This window comes from Strongyloides ratti (genome assembly GCF_001040885.1).
Source record: "Strongyloides ratti genome assembly S_ratti_ED321, chromosome : 2".
NCBI classification, from domain to species: domain Eukaryota; kingdom Metazoa; phylum Nematoda; class Chromadorea; order Rhabditida; family Strongyloididae; genus Strongyloides; species Strongyloides ratti.
Genome location: NC_037308.1, coordinates 13,788,443 through 13,812,182, shown reverse-complemented (window position 1 = coordinate 13,812,182; position 23,740 = coordinate 13,788,443). Strand labels below are relative to the sequence as shown.

The 23,740-nt window shown below is 20.8% G+C and overlaps 7 protein-coding genes across 7 annotated transcripts; 1 reads left to right on the top strand and 6 right to left on the bottom strand.

Annotated features, from left to right (window-relative positions):
* Window positions 1–955: 955 nt before the first annotated feature.
* Window positions 956–1,633, bottom strand: SRAE_2000439900 (Calmodulin; the record flags this gene model as incomplete). Its single annotated transcript, XM_024643266.1, has 5 exons — window positions 956–984; window positions 1,042–1,189; window positions 1,250–1,344; window positions 1,399–1,542; window positions 1,600–1,633. The coding sequence occupies 5 exons, from the start codon at window positions 1,631–1,633 to the stop codon at window positions 956–958; spliced, it is 450 nt and encodes a 149-aa protein (XP_024508952.1).
* A 10,490-nt stretch (window positions 1,634–12,123) lies between these two features.
* Window positions 12,124–13,450, bottom strand: SRAE_2000439800 (Protein DDI1 homolog 2; the record flags this gene model as incomplete). The annotated part of the gene is made up of 2 exons (XM_024643265.1): window positions 12,124–13,203; window positions 13,259–13,450. The coding sequence occupies 2 exons, from the start codon at window positions 13,448–13,450 to the stop codon at window positions 12,124–12,126; spliced, it is 1,272 nt and encodes a 423-aa protein (XP_024508951.1).
* A 903-nt stretch (window positions 13,451–14,353) lies between these two features.
* SRAE_2000439700 (Hypothetical protein) lies at window positions 14,354–15,572 on the top strand (the record flags this gene model as incomplete). Its single annotated transcript, XM_024643264.1, has 3 exons — window positions 14,354–14,360; window positions 15,105–15,136; window positions 15,210–15,572. The coding sequence occupies 3 exons, from the start codon at window positions 14,354–14,356 to the stop codon at window positions 15,570–15,572; spliced, it is 402 nt and encodes a 133-aa protein (XP_024508950.1).
* Window positions 15,573–15,772: 200 nt separating this feature from the next.
* Window positions 15,773–16,505, bottom strand: SRAE_2000439600 (Thioredoxin-like fold domain-containing protein; the record flags this gene model as incomplete). The annotated part of the gene is made up of 2 exons (XM_024643262.1): window positions 15,773–15,892; window positions 15,960–16,505. The coding sequence occupies 2 exons, from the start codon at window positions 16,503–16,505 to the stop codon at window positions 15,773–15,775; spliced, it is 666 nt and encodes a 221-aa protein (XP_024508949.1).
* Window positions 16,506–17,730: 1,225 nt separating this feature from the next.
* SRAE_2000439500 (Collagen alpha-5(IV) chain) lies at window positions 17,731–18,642 on the bottom strand (the record flags this gene model as incomplete). Its single annotated transcript, XM_024643261.1, has 1 exon — window positions 17,731–18,642. One exon carries the CDS (start codon window positions 18,640–18,642, stop codon window positions 17,731–17,733), a length of 912 nt encoding a protein of 303 aa, XP_024508948.1.
* Window positions 18,643–19,692: 1,050 nt separating this feature from the next.
* Window positions 19,693–20,573, bottom strand: SRAE_2000439400 (K Homology domain and K Homology domain, type 1-containing protein; the record flags this gene model as incomplete). Its single annotated transcript, XM_024643260.1, has 2 exons — window positions 19,693–19,950; window positions 20,001–20,573. 2 exons carry the CDS (start codon window positions 20,571–20,573, stop codon window positions 19,693–19,695), a joined length of 831 nt encoding a protein of 276 aa, XP_024508947.1.
* A 309-nt stretch (window positions 20,574–20,882) lies between these two features.
* SRAE_2000439300 (Hypothetical protein) lies at window positions 20,883–21,891 on the bottom strand (the record flags this gene model as incomplete). Its single annotated transcript, XM_024643259.1, has 3 exons — window positions 20,883–21,361; window positions 21,569–21,776; window positions 21,826–21,891. The coding sequence occupies 3 exons, from the start codon at window positions 21,889–21,891 to the stop codon at window positions 20,883–20,885; spliced, it is 753 nt and encodes a 250-aa protein (XP_024508946.1).
* Window positions 21,892–23,740: the final 1,849 nt, after the last annotated feature.

Here is a 23,740-nt window from a genome sequence, read left to right as displayed (position 1 = left end):
TTGGCATAAAATAATATCACTTCTTAAAATTATTTATTTATTACTGTTAAAGGTATATCCATTAATGCTAAGTAAAAATCTATTAAAAAAAACTTTTTAAAATGAGAATGATTATTTAATGAACCTTTACTACATTAAATATTTATTAGTTTCTAAAATGTACTACCAAATCAATTATTCTTGAAAAGCAATTCTTGCTGAGAAATAGAAAAAACCCCATTAACACAAAAGACCATAATTCATTTTCATAATATATCTATCAATTTTTTTATAAATTTATTAAAAACAATTTAAGCATAAAAATCTAATCTAGATTATGAATTTTGTTTAAAATGAAATTTATAAATTCATTTTATATAGAATTTTAATAGAAGCAGATAATAAGATAAACTGATGTATTAAATGATATTGCTTCAGACATGATATAATGATAATACTTATAGCAACATCCTTTTTCATTAGAGCAATTATTATATCAAGTAATACTAGTAAAAGAGCACTAAGTAAGAAATGTATCAAATATATAAAGACATTAACAAATATATTTTGTTAACTTATCATTAAATATTATGATGATGTTTATAATGCCGTTATACTTTCTTTTCATAATTTGTTGATTCGAAAAATAAAATCAAAGTTGAGTTAATTGAAGACATACACACATAAAACAGGCTTTCCACAAGATATAAAAAAAATTTTTTTTTCAGGAAATTGTAGAGATAAAAAAATCACAAATTCTTCATAAATCTCATAATTAAATTAGCATATAAAATACGTATACATCATATATAAATATTATCATGAAAACGGTGAGAAGCTTAAAGAACAGGGTCACATCAGACAGACAGTATTTTTTTTGAAGGGGGGACAGGGTTCTTTGAGATAATTTTCGGAAAGGTGTAAAGTTATTCAAAACGGGAACAATTGACAAAAGAAAATGTCCACCACGCGATATTTATTTTGTTGTCATCATTGTGACGAATTCTAAAAAAAAAAACAAAATTAATTAATTAATTATTATTTAAAAAATATAATACATACCCTCGTAATTTACTTGTCCGTCTCCATCAATATCAGCTTCTCTGATCATTTCATCAACTTCCTCATCAGTAAGCTTCTCTCCCAAATTTGTCATAACGTGACGAAGTTCAGCAGCAGAAATAAAACCATTGCCATCTTTATCGAATACCTATAATAAAAAAATAAAAAGATACATTACACATCAATTAATGAAATAAAATATCCTTACTCTGAAAGCTTCTCGGATTTCTTCTTCACTATCAGTATCTTTCATTTTCCTGGCCATCATAGTTAAAAATTCTGGAAAGTCAATAGTTCCGTTTCCTAAAAAAATAATAACAATTTTTTTTATTATTTAAATGATAAATTTAAATATACCATCAGCATCAACTTCATTAATCATATCTTGGAGTTCAGCTTCTGTAGGATTTTGTCCCAGAGATCTCATAACAGTTCCTAATTCTTTTGTTGTAATGGTACCATCACCATCTTTGTCAAAAAGCGAGAAGGCCTCTTTGAACTCTAAAAAAAAAAAAGAATTATATATTATACAAAATTTAATTATATTATATAACATACCAGCAATTTGTTCTTCAGTAAGTTGATCAGCCATTTTGAAGATATACTAAAATATTTTATATATATATAATAATTACTTGTATGGATAGGAAAGAATGTATATTTTAAAATATATGCATATATATTTATAAAGACAGAACAGCGAAAATATTTGAAAAATTGTATAATAGTAAAATTTATGACAGTAACTGAAAGAAAAATGCTATAAAGTAAATTAAAACGAAAAAGTCTCAATGGATTTGGGTAAATGAAGTCAGAGGTCCCCGTTAAAAAGCTTCCTTTCAGTTAATCGTATTGACAGACAAGAAACTAAATAACCCTAAGAAAATAATATTTTTAAGACTACTAATATTTGTAAAAATATGTTAGAATACGAAGAAAACATTGATAATTGTTATTGTTTTACATCAAAAATATTAGAATGATGTAATATAAAAAATTTTCTGAATAATTCTTTCATTAAAATAAATTTGTAATCAAATATGTCATCATAAGACGGAATCAATTGGTGCAACGTTCACCTCTAGAATTGAAAATAAAATGTATGTAAAAGGAATATAAATAATAGTATTACATAGAAATAAATCTCTAAGTAACCAATATTTTTAAAATGTATAAAAGAAGTTTAACTTTACATGCATAAAATTTTAAATAACCAATTATTAAAAAAATATATATATATATATAAAATGTAAATAAACTGATTATATTTTTTTAAAAAATATAATCATTAGAAAAAAAAAAATCCGTCAAAACGGATGTTATATATATATATATATAAAGGCTAAAATAAAAACCTTTAACCATAAAAAAATCAATTTTGTAAATATTAACTTTTTAAAAGTATCTCTATAACAAAATAATTATAATAAATATTATTAAGTTGAATTATAATTATACTGTATAATATTTTAAAATATTCTTCCTAGACAAATGGTTTTAAATGACAGACATATTTATTAAATACTTTCTTAAGTCATTTAAACTTTTTTCAATAGGAAGTAAATATATATTATTTTAAAAAGAATTGTTATATTATTATTATATAAAATATTACTTTCCAAAAAAAAGATAATAAAAACAAATTATTGGTGATATAAAATATAAATAAAAACTATTACTTTTAATTATCATTAAGGGAAAAAATTGTATGAAAAAACATTTTTATAAGGTGTACTGATAGGACTTTATTTAAAAAAAAAAAAACATTCTTAAGAGTTTGTGCGTGTTGACAAGAAAAATACATACATACATATAAGTATGTATATGTACAATGTATAAAATTCTAAAATATATATGTAATTGGGAAAAATGTATATATAATATATATAGTGAACGAAATACATATTTAAAGTATTATAGGGCAGCCAAAGTCGACTATCTCCTGTAGTAAGGAGGGCTAAAGATATAGACGGTTGCGTTGGTTGTTGTCGTATGGTTGACTGGTTATGAAATGATGACTTGGAGAAAAAAAAAAAAAACTACGATTATTTCTTCAGTCATTGAGATAAGCCTAGAAAATTAAGCATAGAATACAAGAAAAAGCGCATTCTCATTACTGTCTCAGTTATATTATACATTTTTATTCCCTGCTAAATATGTTGGGGTTTAGCGATGTTAGAAGGCATTGAGGTGGTGAATAAAAATTTACTCATATCGATGAATAAGAATGGTTTGGCGATAATATTTAGAGAATTGGAGGCAACAAAATAGCGATATTAGAATTTTCAATAAACTCATTTTCTAAATAACATAACTATGTATGTTATATTCTTTTTCTGATTTTGCCATTAATTTCTTTACAATCCATAAAGAGACAAAAATATATGTATATATATATATATTAATGATAGACTTCTCAGATACATTGAAGAATTTCATAGTTACAATTTCTATCCACATTTTATTTTAATTTACTCTATTCTCCTTTACATTTATATTTAAAAATTGGAAAAAAGAGAGAGAAAATTAAAATACATATATAATGTTAAAAAAAGATAAAAATAAAAATATTTTCTCCCTTTAATATATAAAATCATTGACTAATAAATTTTAATTTTTGAGAAAAAAAAAATTAAATTAAATAAAAAACAAAATCCCAATAAAACATGTATCTTTAATAATTTTGGGTATATATATTTAATGAAATAAAAATCATTAAAAACTAAAATATATATAAATTTTTATTTCTACCATCCACACCTGTATCAATATAACACCATATATTTATGTCTCTTGTAATACACTTATATTATAAATATAAAAATCAATTGTTTTTACAAATTTAAAATATAAAAATAGAATATATAAATATGTACCTTATTGAGTCAATGCTTTTATTTTTCTAAAATGCATGAATTTTTGTATCTAATAATATAAAATTAGGAGGGAGATTAAAAAAGAATGACAAACAAAAATATTTTGATAAATTAAAAAAAAATAAAATATAAAATTTGTAATTTTAATTTTATTTAAAAAAAACTTTTTTATATTTTTGTAGTAATCAAAAAATAGAGGTAAATATTTTAAGCCATTTAAAAAAAAAAAAATCTGATTGAGATGTTAAAAAAATTACATTTTGTCACTTCCCCGTAGGAAGAGTATTATCAAAAATAAAAAAAATAAAATATGATAAATAAAACAATTATATTTTTTATTTTTGATTTATCAGTAAAAAAAATTAGTAGGATGTTAAAAGAAAAAAGTAGATAATTGATGTTGTGCCATTTATGTATAAATGTATTTTATGGACAATTGACATTAAAAAAAAAATTATATATATATATATAATATTAAAAATTATCTTAAATAAAACCATAGACATTATCATTATTGTTCTTGTAAAATAGAGTAATAACTAAGTCTAAAAAGGTGCCTAACAAAAATTGTTACATCTAAAATTTCTTACTACACCTCAATAATCTTATGTAAAACTTGAAGATAAAGTTGATAGAGCACCAATATAAAGTAAAATTCTAATATGTTAAAGATAACTAGTATATGTACTTCAGATAAAATATGTATAAAATATATTAGATGGACCTTGGGCAGGCAGGCATCAAGACAATTCTCTAATGCCAACATAATATTGGTATCAAAGATAACCAACTATGTAATAATAAAATCTATGCTTAATCAACCTCAATGTATTTCATTAGTAAAGAGAGAGATGGCTTTTCCTACACATTGATTTAATGTTTCCGAAAAGGAAATGAATAAAGGCATTGAATCGTATTTATTTTTAACAATTATTTCAACATCAAAAAAAATTGGCACAAAATAAGGGAAAAAATTGTAATAAATTTTTAAAAAAAAAAAAATAAATAAATAAAAAAGCTCACTTAACAATTAGTTGTTGGGAAGAAACATTACTCAACCTATTGTAAATAATCTTCCACTTAAGAATTAACTAAAAAGATCTTTGGTCTTATTAAAAATATAAAAATGGTAGAAAAAAAAAAAGAATTTATATTAGTTATATTTTTTGATTATAAATATAAAAAAAAGGCTAATACTTTATGTATATTTTGATATAAAATTGAATAAATTAAATATTTGTTTGTAACAGAGTTAGATTTATTTAAAATATTTATACTATAATATATTTTATCAGTATTACATTGTTTCATTAATACTTATTTATATTAATCTAACAATATAATCTCCTCTTAATATATGCATATATTATGAAAGAAATACAAACAAATATAAAAAAATTTTTTTTTTTTTTGAAATTAAAAACCTTTTTATTTATTATACATGTAATACCATAAAAAGGTGATATTATCAAAAATGTTTAGAAATGAATAAAAATTAGAAACATTTGTACAGTGAATCATTGAATATAATACTGATAATATAACTAAAATAATGTGTATATCAATATACTTCTTTCAAGTAAATCTGAAAATCATTATCTTTCAATACACACATATATATATTTAATATATATATATATATTTTTAAATATTGCATTATTCACTTATTATTAGGAAATCTTTACTATATCAATTTGTATAATAGTATTTGAAAGAAAAAAAAACACTTCTTAAGTTTATTTATGGTAAATTGATATATAAAATATTGAAAAGAATAAATTTTATTAAATATATTTAATCATTTTAAAAATAAAAAAAAAATTAGTTAATGATTAAAAGAATACATATAAAATATAGATGATATGGATTCAAGATAAAAATAATGTTACAAGACGATTAAGATTATTTTATTAAAGATGATAAAATAAAAATATTAATTATCCTATAATATAACTTAATATATATATATATTTAATGGATAAAATGAATAGTGAGGAAATATAAAAATGATATAAAATTAATAAAGTAAAGAAAAATGGGTTGGGAAAAAGGTTTTTACATAATTTTTACAAAACAATAATCCTGGTAATAATGATATATTACCTCTAAATTTGCATTGACATACAAAGTGCAGAATCCATTATTAGTTAAAAGAAGATTAAATGAGACTTAAAAAAAAATGCTTCAAATTAAAGATATATTCTTTCTATTTTATAATTTAACATAATAATGATATATAATGAATGACATCTTATAATATACTGTTAATATATATAAAATTTTATGAAGCCTTAAATTTATATTATACAAATAAAACATTGATTACTATTTATTCTTCATAATCCTTCTATTTTGACTTTTATTATAAAAAAAAATATATCATTTAAAATATAAATTAATGTAATAAAAAAAAAATTTTTGTATAATACTTGATAAATGTTAACAAACTTTGCCTACAGAAACAAAAAAAAAACCAATAAATACTTGATAAAAAAAAAGTCATGCTTACGTAAAAATGTTAGGATTAAGTTAATTTTTAATAATCTATAACGGTAACAATATAAGGTGCTTAAATATGATAGATGGAATCATATAAAATAAATTTAATACATAATATAATATTTACAAAAAAAAAATATAATCATTAAAATTGATATTTAAAAAAGGAATATTTTTAACTTAAAAATGTCACTTAAATGATAAAGAATAAAATTATGTGGTTAAATAACAAAAGATCCATAAAGATAAGAATGTAATATATGGATAATTGTTACTTTACTTACTTATTTTTCTTTATAAATAAATCTATTATTAAATACCAATTAAGGTTATCATTATATATATTAATATTACTTTAACCTATGTGACATAATTCTACACTTATACTTTTATTACATATAATAAAAAAAATAATTAAAGTTAAGAAATAGTATAAATGAAGATAAGAGAACGAAAAAAAAAGATTATAAAAGTTAAAAATAGAATATAATATTGTTTTACAGAAGTCTGAATTTATTATTCTAAGTGAATTACATCCCACATATAATCTATTCAGTAAAGCTTTTTTTGTGACTATATCAATTTTGACAAAATCATATGTTATTTTATAACATTGTAAACTATTTTTTACGATAAAAAAAAAGAAAAAAAGAAATGTAATAATAGAAGAAATTTAGAAGAACTGCAAAAATTTACAATAAGATAAAAATAGGTTAACATTCCAAAATAATATTAAAAAAAATTAATTTTTTTAAAACAAAAATATTATTTTACTATCATTTCATGTACTTACAAAAAAGTCATAAAATTAAACGATAAAACACTATTTGCCATAACAACAAACCATATAATCAATCATTGAAATATATAAATGGCGTGAAACATAAAAAAAATTTAAATGGCATATATCAAGAAATAATTCATATATATTTACATGCAAATTCATATAAATGTATAAATATTGTAAGTAAAAAAAAAAACTAAAATATAATAAAAAATTCAAGTTAAAAAAAAATAATAGGAGCTAATTAACAATCATATATGTAACATATATATAATCAACTAAAATAAATAAAAAAAAAATTTTTATACTAAAATATTTTCTATTTATTACATTATTGTAAATAAAAAAAAAAAATTTTTTTATGTCATAAAAAATTGAGAAAGCATAAATTTATTTATATAAGATGTTTTACTTTTTAAAGGATAATAAAAAAAAAAAGTGTTTTTAGAGAAAGCATAAAAAAAAAAATACTAGATGCAAAAAAATAAAATGCAAAAAAAAAATATATATATAAAGAGTTGTATTTTATTTTCTCTGGAAAAAAAATAAATGTTATGTTTATTTTATTTGAATAAATATACAATTATAGGGTAAGATCAAAAGAAAAGATACTACTTGAGACATTACTTGTAAGTTTTTTTTTTTATTGTAAAATATCTCTTGAATCATATTTTAGATATTTTTTAAATAAAATAGTTATAAACAATCATTTATATATATATTTTAAATATGTATAAATATATATATATATATTTATATTTGGGTTTTATCATATTTTTATTTTTAGGGAAATAAAATAAATTTAAAAAGAATCTATAAATAATAATAATATTTACTATTTAGTAAACTTACTTTTTGTTAAAATAAAATAAAATTTATCTGATGTAAATGGTATTTTTAGGTATTAAAGTTTTAGTAACTTTTTAGATAGTTGAAAATGTATTAAAAAATAGCCAGTTGAAATCTGGATATATCTGAAATGTTAATTTAGTTAGATATATAAAAGTTTATTTAATAAAGAGAATTTTATAAATGCAAATAAAAAGCTTGCCAAACACGCTTTATTTTAATTTTTACATTTCTAATATCATTATAAAGACATCCCTATAAAAAGTGGATAATTTGTAAAGTTTTGGAGCATCCTTACAAGCAGATGGAAAAAATTTTTTAAAATTAATTTTTTGATAGCATCCTTAAAAGATATTTAGTAAGAAAAATATGATCGTTATATTTATTAATAAAGCTTAAAAATAAAGAATGGATTATTATTTAAATTTATATGTATTATGTTACATATATCTATTATTAACATGGTCTTTTTAAATATAAATAAATATATATATATATAATTATTATTATCATAGTTATATACATTTTTAATTGAAAAAAAAAATTAAGGGAAAACAAAACATTATAATAATCCTTCATTTATATTTTCAAAACAGGTGTTTCTGAGTTAAAATAATATTATATACATATTTTAGTAAATCTAAAGTAACTTAATACTCAATGAGAAATAAATTGTACTATTTATTTAAATTAAATGTCTTTTCAAAAAAAAAAAAAAATTTTTTTTTAAATAAAAATATTAAATAATAAACAATTAATATAAATAAAAAAAGAACCAATATACAATGGCGTTGTTAATATATAATAAAAAAAACAATATATCATTATTTCATAACACTTAATTTTGATGTGTGTGGATAAAAAAATAATATTTTTTTTTTAAATACAATAAATAAAATTAATATAATGATACAATACTATGGCGCGCACCAAAGCACAAACACATTAATATTTAATATTCTTTTTTATCATTATTTTTAAGTTAAAGCTATAAATCAAAGAAAAATTTATCTAAAATAACATTTTATTAAAAAATTTTAAAGTAATATTTTTAATAGTATAAATATTTAATTAATTTTTAAAGGTACATTTTATTTATTTTGAAATAATTATAGATTGTTAAAGATTTATAATATGTAATTATTTTTATTAAATAAATTTAATGGTACAAAAAGAAAAATGACTGGAGAAATCATAAATCATTTTTGTAAACTTCAATCATAAAAAAAAAACTATATATAATTTCGTTTCTTTTAAATAATAATAATATTAGGGTTAAGCATTAGAAATTAATTTAGATATCTTTAAGAACAAGATGTTTCTGATTGATAGTTGTGTAGGATGAAATGATAATAAATATGAAGAAAATTATACGCTATATTTTATTATTATAATATTATATCTAATATTTATGATAAAAAATATATATGTTAAATTAACTACAATCTTATTGTTGATAAACTTTATATAATTTTTAAAATACATTAAAATGGTACTATTACAAAAAAAATTAAATATTTATACAAAAATTAGATAAATATGTAATAAAGAAGTACATAATAATTAAATTTTTTATTTTAATATGTTTTAAACTTTTAAAACAAAAAGAAAATTTTAATAGGCAATGTATAACAGTGTTATTTTTATAGCCAAACAAATAAATAAATAAAATGTAATTGTTTATAAAAAAAAATTAACTATTTTATTTTAAAGTTTTAAATTTAGTAAATGATAGTATTATTTAAAAATGATAGTCTTTTTAAATTAAAATTTAGATGAATAATAATCTAAAGTTGTAAACAACAAAAAAAAAACATTTGCTAAAATAATATTAAAAGTTTTCTCAATTTAAACTTAAAAAAAAAATAAGTAGAAACTTTTAAATAAACTTTTCTAAATAATTATTTTTTCATTTTAAAATGTTAATGTTAACATTGTTAAAACAATAAAAAAAAGATTATTTTATTAAATATTTTTTACATTTAAAAATTATATACAAAAATATTTTATAATTAGATAATAAAATCATATTATTACATTATTTTACTAAATATTATCATAACATTTTACTTTTATTTAATAAAGTTTGGTAGAAAAATAATTTCTGGTGCATTTAGATAACCTTAAGTCATTTATATTTTAAATAAATAATTTTATCAATTATCAAAACAACATGAATTATTTTTTTAAACATTGACATAAAAAAATTATTTTTTTATTTTACAATTCACTAACTTTCATCAATATACCTAATGACATATATTAAAGATCTAATATGAATAAAAACAATACACAAGTACGAAGTAATTAAAATTAAAAAAAAAAACAAAAAGAAATTGTATAAAAATTAGTATAAAAAGTAAATGAATTTAAAAAAATAATAATAAAGTACGTTTTAAATTATGAAATGGTTAATCTTTCAAATGATAGAAATATTTTGGCATACCATGAAAAGATTGATTTATAATATGTTGAACAAACTTTTCATCTGTCATAAAAATATTTATCTTATTGATAAAAGTAGATTTTTTTAAAATTGTTTTTACAATTAAAATGTCAACATTTTAATTATTTATGTTAATGTTATCATTTACTTAGCTTTTGGCTAATTGTATTTGCAATGAATTTTTAATTTTTTTTTTTCTTTTTAGGCAAATTTTTTTATTATAAAGTTTAAACAATTTATGTGAACATTCATTTTGTTGGTCAAAAAAAAATGCTCTAATATATATATAGTAATATTGAAAATTATAATTAGTTATTCTCAATATAGTTATTTACGCAACTTTGATTAATTTTTACGTAATAAACCATTATTTTATAGTATTTTTTTATCACACAAGTTTTGTTACCTTTTGAATGAATGTAATTTTATAAAAATGTACTCAGTAAATTATATATAACCTCATATAACAAAAAATTCTATATCAAATAGTTGTTAGATCGATGTCAAAAATTCAGTTGATGAAAAAAAAAAATTAAAATGTTAAATATTTTTTCTGACTCTACCTAATTTTTATCCCTTTTTTATAAATACCTCCTAAACATCTATATTTATCAATTACCTAACCTACATAATAATTTTTTAACCCTCTAAAACTTTCAAAACTTTATAATTATCAAAATATTGTTAATATTAAATAGTTTGATTCATTAATAGAAAAAAACATAAATTATATTGACTTAAGTTATATTTTAATAACTTATTTTTAAATTTTTAAAATGTAAAAACTTAAGAAATATAATTATAAATTTATAGTTATCTATTATGTATGAAATTTTAAAAATACTATCTTAATATAAAATTTAATTTTTTTTTACTATTATATTATTAATAAATATAATTTATAAAATTATTAATCTTGTGTAACATGCTGCAGTAAATATAAAATTAATATATATAAACATTTTTATATTTTTTTTTTAATTTTTATAACTTTTAAAACTTTATAAAATACCTTAAGATGACAATAAATATTTTTTATTTCAAATCTGAAGAATGAAAATTTCGTTTCCAATGATACTTATCTTATTTTATAAAATACCAAGAAATACATAATTTATCTTTCAATTATCATGTCAAAAAAAATTATTTTATAAAAAAAAGTTAATATTAATGAAAGGTACAAAATACATTTAAACTAATACAACAAGTTTTCTATTACCAACTGGATTACAGAAAAGAAAAAAGATACAAAAAATGTACAGTACTCAAAATTAATTTTTATAAAAAGTTACATATTGCAAATGTTTTTTTAACCTTTTTTACTTTTAGATTATATTTTACTTTAAAATAATTTGAAATCATTATTTTTGTAATAAATGTTGTTTTTACACTTTTTGGCCTAATATTTATTAGACAATAAAATTTGTTTAAAAAAATAATTATATTTTTCTTCATCAACATAATTTCTTATCTTAAAAAAAACTATAGAAAAAATTATAAAAAAAAACCACTTATACCTCATTTCTCAATTATACGTATTTATTTAAAATTTTTCAATAAAAACAAACCACTCAATTTTTTAATGTTTATTTTTAATGCACATTCATAAATAAAATTGTTAAAAAAAATTAATTACTGAATAAGAAATTAACTGCCAATTCTAAATTATTATCACAAACCTTAAGAGCTTCCCTAGCTCGCCCTTCTTCAAATCCCATTGAAATCAATTCTGATAACTTTTCAGAGTCAGCAACAAAAACAGCTGGAACAGTTTCTGTTTCCATACTTTGAGAGCTATTATAGATTGCCATTTGCTCATCAAACAAATCTCTTTCTCTTTGAGCTTCTGCTTCACTTAAGAAGGGTGTTTCTGTACCATCACCAAAACGAAGGACATTTTTTTGCAAATCGATTACACATTGATTTCTTTTCAACATATCAAGACCAATAAGAACTGTTGAATCATTACCATCCAATACTTGAATTGGTATTTCAAATAAATGTTCATTAACACTTATACTGGTTGAATGAATTTTTCCAATAATATTTGACATTCCACCAATTCCACTAGCTGCACCAAAATAACGTTTATCAACCAAATTTAATAAATTGCATTTTTTTATTATATTTAATGATACAACAGCAGAACTTTGACAACCACTATCTACTATTCCCAAAACTGGTACACCATTAATTTTTAATTTAATCCAAAGCAAATTATTAATAAAAAATGTCTCAGGAATATATTCTTGAGCCATTCTAAAATTTTCTTCAATATTTTGTCTTCGAATCTGTTCAGCAATATATCTTTGTCCTTCCTCAGAAAATTCATCTTGCATCAATAATTGTTTACGTCTTTCAGCCTCTATATCTTTTTTAAATGCAGCAAAAAATGATTCAAAAGATTTGTCTTTGTTAAATGTTTCTAATAATGAAGGAAATGTATCAGATATTGAACGTAAAACATTAGGATTTTCAAGTGCACGATCATGTAACATTTTAGCTTCTATTTTCATTTTACTTTCTTCAGTTCCATTATCAACAATACCTCCTACCTCTCTATCAGGTTGTGGTACATTGGATAATCTTTGTTGATTTTCTATTGGTTCGTTTACTTCACTAACATTTTGCATTTGACGCATTAATGGATTAAGTAATCTTGCTACTGGAAAAACATATATAAAAGATCCATCTTTAAAATTGTGTTCCTATAAACACCAATGAATATATTATTTATTTTTTTTCTTATAAACAATAACTTACACCAATAGTTTTTGTTAAATTTTCAGGAACTGGGATTATTTTTGAACCATCAACATCAACTACAAGTTTTTCAGCAGGTCCTTCAAGATTTGGTAACATTGTTTTACAAATAGAAAGAAATTCATTTAGAATAACACTTTCACCAACTTCTAATGGTAAAACATCATCTTCATTAGTAACAGTAACACGCATTGTATTATGGATAAATAAATAAGTATTATTTTAAAAGTTATATATATATTTTTTTTGGTATCTGTCAAAGTATTTAGTATATTACAAACCAGTGGTTACGTAATACCAAAAAACAAAAAAACATTATGTTCGTTTGAAGAACAGGTGAGGTACCAAAAATTTTCATATGTTCTTTTAACAAATAAAGTTATAAATCATGATTGTTAAAAAAAAAAAGAAATGTGACTGATATTTGTTTACCTGTATTTAAAATTAATTAATAATAAGTATTATTTATATCGTTGTAATTGAAAAAAAATATTAATATATTGAAAGAGTAAATAACAAGAAATGTTTTAATATATTTTGATCAATTGTCAATCTGAAGCCTACTTTTCACACATAAATATTATATAATTTAATAATAAAACTAAAGTAAAAATTGTTTTTATAATATGATAAATTTTAATGAACACTTTAATATAATATGAATAATAAATTTACTAATAAAAGATTCTCATTAAAAATTTTGCTTATTTTTTTTAACATTAAAATAAGTATTCTAGATGATTTTATTTTCTATAGGAAGCTTGAAAATAATATGATAATACTTTTGTATATTTTATCTAAATAACGGAATTTATTTTTTACTTTTTCTTTAATTTCAATAATTTACTTAATAAGTAACAACAATTTTTTTTCTAAATATATATAAGTTAAAATAACTCTTTTCTTTATTTTTTTATTTTTGTAGTAATGATATTCCTATTATATTAACAAAAATATTATTAATTCTTTTTTTATCTAATAATAACAATTTCAGCACATAATTTTATTATTCATTGCATGTCCCAACTATTCATGTTTAAAATATTGTAACTATAAATGGCATAAAAAAATGCCAATCATTAAATATATAAAAAGATGACATGTAATGAGTATATTTTGTTAATAAATAAGATCTAGAGAGCGAATAGAAAATATATTTTTATTGTATACAACTTTTTTCACTATCTTATTTTTATACTTCTTTTTCCCTTTTTAACATTTAATCTAAATATTTTGTTAAAAGCATATAACTTTTTTTTTTTTGCTTTAAATTACTAATTTAGAATTGAATACTGAAAAAGCTATTAAGAATAATGCCTTTTAAATCAAACTATAACATGATTATGTTTATATATATATATATCCATCATTTCTTTACATAAAACTTCATTCACGCTTTTATTTAAAATTATGTTTTCTTTTTTATTTTAAACTAGGAAAAACATATATATATATATATATATATATATTTATTCAAGTAAATTTAAATTTTAAGAGAATTTCTTAAAGCAAATATTACAATAGACGACAGATGGAAATATTCTAGAAGTTGTTAAATTACTTTACCCTAAAAAAATATTATCTATGTATATTTTTGACAAAAATTTTGACATTTATTAAGAACAAAAAAAGATTTTTATTTTTAAATTAATTTATGTATGTATTTGACTTATGTCATATTAAATTTAGTTGTTAATATTAAAAAAAGAAGAAAAAATTCAGTGGAAAATTATTTGATAAGAAATTAATAAAAAAAAAAGACTAAATTGTATAATTTATCAAATAGGAGAAATTTTACTCATATCTTAAATTACTTATTTAATTGTCATTAGAATTATTTGTTTAGCAAAAACGTTTACTAATAAAAAGATTTTCAAGGTAATATATATATATATTTTTTTTTATTTTATTTCATTAACACTATAAATATATTTTAAATATTTTTTTTTAGGTGTGGAAATTTGCAAATTTTGGAGAGCTCCGATCGGAGCTATATTATTTTTTTGGATTATTATGTTTATTATCATGGCTTGCATTTAATTTATGGATTTTACGTGATTATTTTTTTCCATGGTGGTTTTCACCATTGTATACAGAAAGTGGTCTTCCAAAACATAAACTAGAAATGAAAAAAAAAGAAATTTTATTAGAGAAACGGGTTATTGATGACGTGAAAATACTTCCAAATTCGCATACTATCTTTCTCCATGATTCTTTAATAGAAAATTATGATAATTCAATAAATAAAGAACATTCAAATAAAAATACAGTCATAAAAATGAATGATATTATAACTGATGAAGAAATTTATTAATTATGATAAAACAAATAAAGAACTTCAAAATAATATAAAAAATTCTGTAATTATTGAAATGTAAATATTATATGTTAAAATTTTTATTTGACATTGACTTTTTTTAATAAATGTAAACACCACTTCCCGTTATCTAATATTTTTTCTATCACATTTTTTTTCCTTTGAAACATAAATCATTATAAATGTATATAAAAATATTAATAGACAATGCCAGTTTCGGCAAATGTTTTAACGGAAGATGTTAAATAAACTCGTCCTTTACCAAAATTGTTAACTAAAAGAATTAATTTTTGAAGAGCAAAGTCTATCCATATTGGCTACAATAGAAAAAAAAAATTAAATATTCGTAATTATAAATAACAATAACATATGAGTAATACTTACATTTTTACCAAATAAATAATCGGTATGAGTCAATGTTCCACAACGAATATTTTCAATATAATGTATAATATATGGTCCAAGAATAGTGTTTATATGTTCTATAGCTTCATGCATTGCTCCATCTTGTTCTTTAATAGATAAACCATCAGCACCTTTTTCAATAATAGAAATTATATCAAAAAGCATTGATGACATGACATCACAGTATGTTTCATCAGTTAATGTTGGACCATGTAAACCAAAACGTGTAGCTAAATGTCTACATATAGTAGAAAAACCAGGAAAATATATTTGATCAACTTGAAGTATTGGAAATTTAGATGCACCACTTTTTTTACATAATTCATTATATTCTGGTGAATCAATAGTTACTCCTTTAATCTCATAAGAAATATTGTAAACTGAAAAAAGATCTTGAATAACCTTCATTTTATATAAATCAAGATTAGTTTGTAAGAAAATATTAGAATTACTAGTGCTACAATTTACATTATTGTGATCAATATTATAAAGGACAAATCTTGGTAAACAAAATGCAAGTTTCATGATCTAAAATAAGAAAAAAAAAAAGATTTTAAATTAATTTATATAGAAATAATTCAAATTAATTGATATAACATATTATTTAGTTTAAATTGATTTTAATATTTTTAACAAATGAAAAAAATAAACTAATTTAGCACATATTTTTTTTTCTTACTTATAACAAAACAATATATTTTTAGATAATAAAGAAAATAATCGTTTCCGTCATATTTGTATAAATCAATTAATGAATGTTACTATTTGAAGTTATGTTGTAAGAGAAACAAAATGTTTCAAGTTTCTATACAAAAAGTCAACTACCTCTTTTCCTAACACAATTATTATATTTGAAAAAAGTTTAAAATGAGGGTTATATGATTGTTGATGTAACTTATAATATATTTATAATTTTACTCTTTTCAAAGTAAAATTATTTCTTTGTATTATAGATAGGAAATATGTAATTCATTAAAATATATTCTTAAAAATCATAATTTCTTTCAACAACAAAAAAAAAGTGAACTATGAAGATGAAAAAAAAAATGTCTTTGATATAATTAAAGTAGTCATTTTATAATACTATTTGACTAATAATTATGCTCGATATTATCTTAAAATTTTTCTCTTTTTCAATCATATATTATATACAAAGTTATGATTATATTATATACATACATAAATATAAACATATATGTGTATATATGTGTATATGTATATATGTATTGATAAATACTTGCCAACAAATATATATATATAAATATATAAATAGTTTATTTCTATCTCTTGTCAAATCATATATTAATATAACCATTTTAAAATAATCAACAAAACCCTAGTAAAAAGTTATATTTGTCTTTTTTTATTCAACCAAAATAATTTTATCTAACAACTTTTGAAAATTATATTAATGTAAAAGCAAATAATAAATGTCCTTGGAGGTAATAGATTAATGAAAAAGACGATATACGTAGTAAGAAAATAATTATTTTAAAATAAAAATTTCATTACTTTTACTTTAATTACCTTCACCAACTGAGGCAATTTGATTAATAGGATATGTATAATATATATTTATCTTAAAGTTAGTAAATAACTTTTTTAATGATTGATCATTTTAATTATGACAAATCAAATTTGACAAAAATATGACTAAAGGAAAAAAAAAGTAAAATAAATGATAAAAATATTTTATCTATTGAAATGTTTAGATAAGTAAAACATAGCAAAGAATATGACAGTGAGATCCTTAACGTCTTCTTGTTCCATCTTCGAAGAAAACTCCACCATCGATAGCGCAATATTTTGGACAGATTCCTTTTTCTCCTGGTGATCCTGGGGCTCCAGCTTGTCCTGGTGCTCCTGGTTGTCCATCGTTTCCTGGTGCTCCATTTGGTCCTGGGGCTCCTTTTGGTCCTGGTTGTCCTGGTGCTCCTGGAGCTCCTGGTTGTCCTGGTGTTCCGGCTGGTCCTTGTGGGCCTGGTTCTCCGGCTGGTCCTGGTTCTCCTGGAACAAGTGGTTCTGATACAGCTGGTGCACCTGGTTGTCCATCTGGTCCTGGGGCTCCTGGGTTTCCATTTGGTCCGGCTGGTCCTTTTGGTCCTGGTTGTCCTGGTGCTCCATCTTGTCCTGGGGCTCCTGGTTGTCCTGGTGCTCCGGCATCTCCTGGTGCTCCTTGTGGTCCTGGTGGTCCGGCTGGTCCTTGTGGGCATGGTTTGCATGGTGGTGGAGTAACTGGTTCACATGGTTGAACTGGTGGTTTACCTGGGTTTCCTGGAAGTCCTGGTGCACCTGGTTTACCTGGTTTTCCTGGTCTTCCTGGTGTTCCGGCTGGTCCAGCAGCTCCTGGAAGACAACAAGCATCACATGAACCTCCAGCAGAGGCAGATCCACCACTAACTCCAGCATCGTATCCGGCTTGACGAGCAGTTCTGTTTCCAGAGAGAACTGGAAGTCTTTTAAGAGAGTTTACTTCAGACCAAATATCTTTAGCTGATCCTTTACAGAATTGTACTTCATTATGCATAGTTCTCTTTACATGGTGAACATAGTTGTAGACCATTGGAAGTGTTACACAAACACTAAGTACGGCGACAATAGAAAAAGTAACTGCTGAGTAAGCAACAAAACGATAAGCTTTAATTCTGCTTTCCAAATCCATGTTGAACTTGTAAGTAAAGAATTAAACAAAGATTGCACCTTTTATATAATTTTCATCTAACCTTCTTAAACTAGTTTATTTTTTCTTACCTTTTTTCCACATATCATTACAATTTTGGCCTTCCCACTGGTAAACTTGCTCTATACTATATTCGGGTATATTCATTTATAAAAGATAAAAATAGTTAAAGCCATCCCTCATATAAGGTAATTTACTGAGACATTTCTAATATAATTTATAAAAAAGGCTATTTGTCTACTTTTCAATTTCTTAAATGTTTTAATTAGAATGATTGTAAATAAAAAAAAAAAAAAATTTCGCAGATAATTGAAGAGTTCTCTTGTCAATGAAATATTAGAGAAACAAATTTTAATGGAAGTTCACAGAATGCAATGTTCTATTATATTAATTATTCATATTTTCATTTATCAATTACTTTTTTTTTTTACATTTAAAATATTATTTTATTAAATTACTTTATATTCAAAGTTAAGTTTAAGATTATATTTCTAAAAAAATTAAAATACTTTATTTAATTTTAATATACAGGTTTTTATATATATAATAACCAAGTGGATTCCTTCTTATTTTTTTAATATTGTAAAAATTAATTACTTTTTCGGGAAAAATTATTACACCAAGGTACAAAAAGCCAAAAATATAAAATTATTTTGTAAACAAATTAAGATCTCTTAAGATAAAAATTTAACTTTATTACTATTGCATAGTTGCATATTTGTTGTAATGATTTTAATATATCAAGGAGAAAATAAACTCGAATTACATCAGCTATCTTTGATAGTATCATGTTTTAGTATGTTTATTAAAAATTTATCCTTGAAAATAATTTTCGTCGATATAATATTAATGACTTTTTTTCTATTACATTTCAACAAATTGGCAAAAATATGTAAAATAAAAATTGAAAAATTTAATTTAATAATAGAATAATTAAAAAAATTCTAATGACAATATAAAAAATACATATACTTATTGTTTTAAATGTATAATTTGTGAAGTAAAAAATTTTTTTTTGATAAATTTATTAACTTATAAGTATAATGAAGATCGTTTGTTGTATCTTTTCTTAGTTTCTTTTATTTCTAAATTCATAATTTCATGACGTGAATTGTCAGCATCTTTAATTCCACGATCCAATGATTGAGTAACTCTATCAATAGCTTTGTTAACATTTGCAATAGCTATATCTCGATCATTATGAACTGATTGAATGATAACATGTAATGGTTCAAAAGCTTTACTTACACTAGCTCTATTTTTATTTTGTATATCATTTAATTCAGAAAGCTTAAATTAAAATATTAGATTATATATTGAAAAAAAAATTTAAAAATTACCTTTGTTGAACCACGACCACGCAAATGAATACAACAAGCACAGTCACGACGGATTTTTTTAATATTTGATCCATTAACTCCAATTAATTTACCACCAGCATTTCTTAAGGAATCTTCTGCAATTTTCATAGTAACTGTAGCAACATAAACATTATCATTTGATATTGTACTTGAATTAGAACTAATATTTGAAATATTATTTTTATAAAAATAATTATCTTCCTTTTCGGAGATATTTGAAAAAGTTTTATCAGGTGTCAAACTATTTTGAAAAATGGATGATGGTGAAATAGATGATAACATTGATGGAGAAATATTTGGGCTATTATAATTATTTGATGTTTTAATTGAATCATTACTTTCCTCCAAAAGATGCATAGTATTCTCTTTCATTGTTTCATACATAATTAAATTTGATAGTACGGACTTTTTATGTTGGATTGATTTCTCTACATCATCATAAGATTTTTGTAAATTTTGAATGAGCGGTAATAGTTTACTTAATTGAAATTCATCTTCCATAATAGAATGGTTTAATTTTTGGCGGTAATTTATAATTTGTATTTGATCCATATCAAAGCAATCCAGATTATTAGTTAACATGGTTGATAAATTTTTTTTAAAAAATATTAAATATTATCTTTGTTGATAAAATAAATTTAATAATTATAATAAGATAAAAATAATCACCAATTAGACAAATCACCAATTTTATGCAAAAAAATTACTAATTAAGGTATATAGAAATAAGAATTATAAATATTATACAAAGTATTAATAATAATTATTAAGATGTTTTAGAGTTATTTAAATTTTCTCATTCTCATTATATCCTTTTGTCTCAAAAAATTAATTTGGGAAATTAGCAACTACAAAAAGTGTTCATATATGACTTAAGGTGTATTCTGTCATACTATATACCAACATTTCCTTTGTTGGAATAACTGATTTTGTAAATTTAGCATACATATTCTCATTATATACCATTTTACCATTTGTAAACTCCTCAATTAATTTTTCACAATTACTATTATTAGAAAGTATTTTCATTAAAACAAGAGAGTATCTTTTTCCACTTAATTTAATTTCTAAAATCGCACTATTTAAAAGACATTTCGCAATTTCTTGTTTATCAGCATAAAATGGTCCAATATCTAGGTTGTTTGGTAGACATTCACGGATATGTATAAATCCTACAACATTTCCATTTCCGTTAAAAGCAACCCGTCCATATCCATCATTTCTTGTAAATAATAATTTTAAAAATTTTGATCGATCAACAGAATTTGTTGTAAATTTTCTATCATATTCAAAAACATTCTCCCAATTATCTATTTGACTATATTTTTTTAAAAAAATATCTGAAAATTGATAATTATTTTCAACTAAAAAATCATTAAATTTAATTGTATAAATTTTTAAATATGAATCTCTTTCTAATATAAAACCATAAATTGAATATTTTTCTTTCATATCATTAACACTTGTAAGATACATATTTACACCTGGTTTTTTTTCTTCAGCATAATTAATAAGCTTATTAAATAAATTTTTACCAATATCTTTACCTCTATATAATGGTAAAACAAAAAATGAAGCAATACTAAATAATTTTATTTCACCATATTTATCTCTATTAAAAAGTCCCCATATATTACCATAAAATTGTTTTGTGTCATTTTCATAAGCAACATAACAAATAAAATCATCTCCATAAGCTTTTTGAAAAGTTTCATAATCATTTTCTGATAAAATCCAACCATTACTTTTCCATGCCTTATAAAATATTTTTTTTATATTGAATTAATAAAATTAAAACACTTACATTTGTTAAATATTGTGGTAAATAATTATTATGAATGACACGCTCGTAAATTGTTGAATCATTCATTATTTAAAAACAAAACAACTTGTTATTGTAAATCTTAAATCAATAAAAACAAAATACTATTTAATGAATAATGATAGTACTTAATTATTATATAACATTAAATATTAAAAACCAATTTATATATGTTGTAAATTAATGGTAAAAAATGTAATAATATAATTATAAGTTATATTCAAACAATTGGTAATAGATAAAAGTAAAATGTTATGTATTATTTGTTTATATGAAGAAACTTTCAATTTATAAAAATTTTATGACTTTGTTAAAGATATTCAATTTTAAAAAAAAAAGATGTCTTATAAAAAATGGTCTTTATTTATACTTATTAATCTTTATAAATATAATGTTTTAGCCTTTTTTGTTAAAAGTAATCTTATTCTATAAATTTTAATTCAACTTATTAATCAACTAGATTATTATTATTTTAAAAAGCATTTTTTTTAAAAGTTTTAAGCTTTTATATTATATTTTTATAAATTATATAAAAAAATAAATTTTTTTATGGTAGCATTTAAAGTTAAGTATGGGGACTTGTTTAACAATATAATAAGTATCACTATAAAATAATAAAGTATCAAATAATCACCTTGATTAAAAATGGAACGTTAAAAATTTATCTAGATTGCTTAAACAACAAAAAAAAACTTTAATTTCTAGATGACAATTCCTCTTGTAAAATAAATATCTACATTATTAATATCTTCAATTAAATAAATTAATGCACCTAATAAAATTTCTTTAATTTCTTACTTCACAATCAAATAAATAATACAGAAGTTTTAATATACTTTATTAAAAAAAAGAAATTTTTTTTTTAAATTTAGTTTTAGAAGGTTTTAACATTGAAATGATTTTATTTATAGTTAATAAAATTTGATTTGATTACAATAGTGTATTGAGTTTTTTTAGAATGTTTCCCACAAAATTCACAATCATATGATAGTTATTATTATATTTATGTTGATAAGATAGTTAATTTAAAAAATGTACATGTTCAATTAGACTTTTTACATTTATGTAATTTAAGTAGTCATTATTTTATATTCTTTGTAAATTATATGATAAAGTAGCATGATTTTTATGTGCTTTAGACATATCAAATTAAATGAATATTTATATATACTATTTTTTTAAAATCTATTTTAATTTAAATATACTTGCCATATTTAATACTATTATAAAGTATTTTTTATTGATAAAAAACATTACAAAAATATTTTTACTACATTGATTAACTTTACAATAAAAATATATTGTAAAAATTTTTAAATACGATAATTTTTATTAAGAAAAAAAACTAATTTTTTGGTGATTTAAAATTATACAACAATGGAATTGCTTAAAATGATGTTTTGTCTAAAATTGATTTTATATATTTAGAATAAAAGTTTTGAAGGTATTCTTACTTGAAAAATATGTTTACTTTTATCAATTGATAATATATATCTTTAATAATTTAGAAAGATAAGATTAGTTTATTTTAATGTTGATGTTTATCTTATAATAAAATCAAGTCTTTCTATTTTTATCAACTTTTTGGCGGATAATAGGAAAAATACAATGAATTTTAAAAAAAAAAACTATGATGATTTGAATTAAGTAAAAAAAAAAAGTTATAGAAAATGTGAGAAAATTTTATATACCAATAACATATTAATATTTACATAATTCTAATTTTTTAAATTAACTTCAGTAAATTTGTTTTTAATAGAAACAATATAATTCATCTATTTAGTTAAAAACATTTCCTATTGTTCATTTAAATTTCAAATGATTTACTAAATATATAAAAAATATATTTTTTTTAAATTAGAATATTTTGTAATAAATTTTTTAATTATATTTAGAA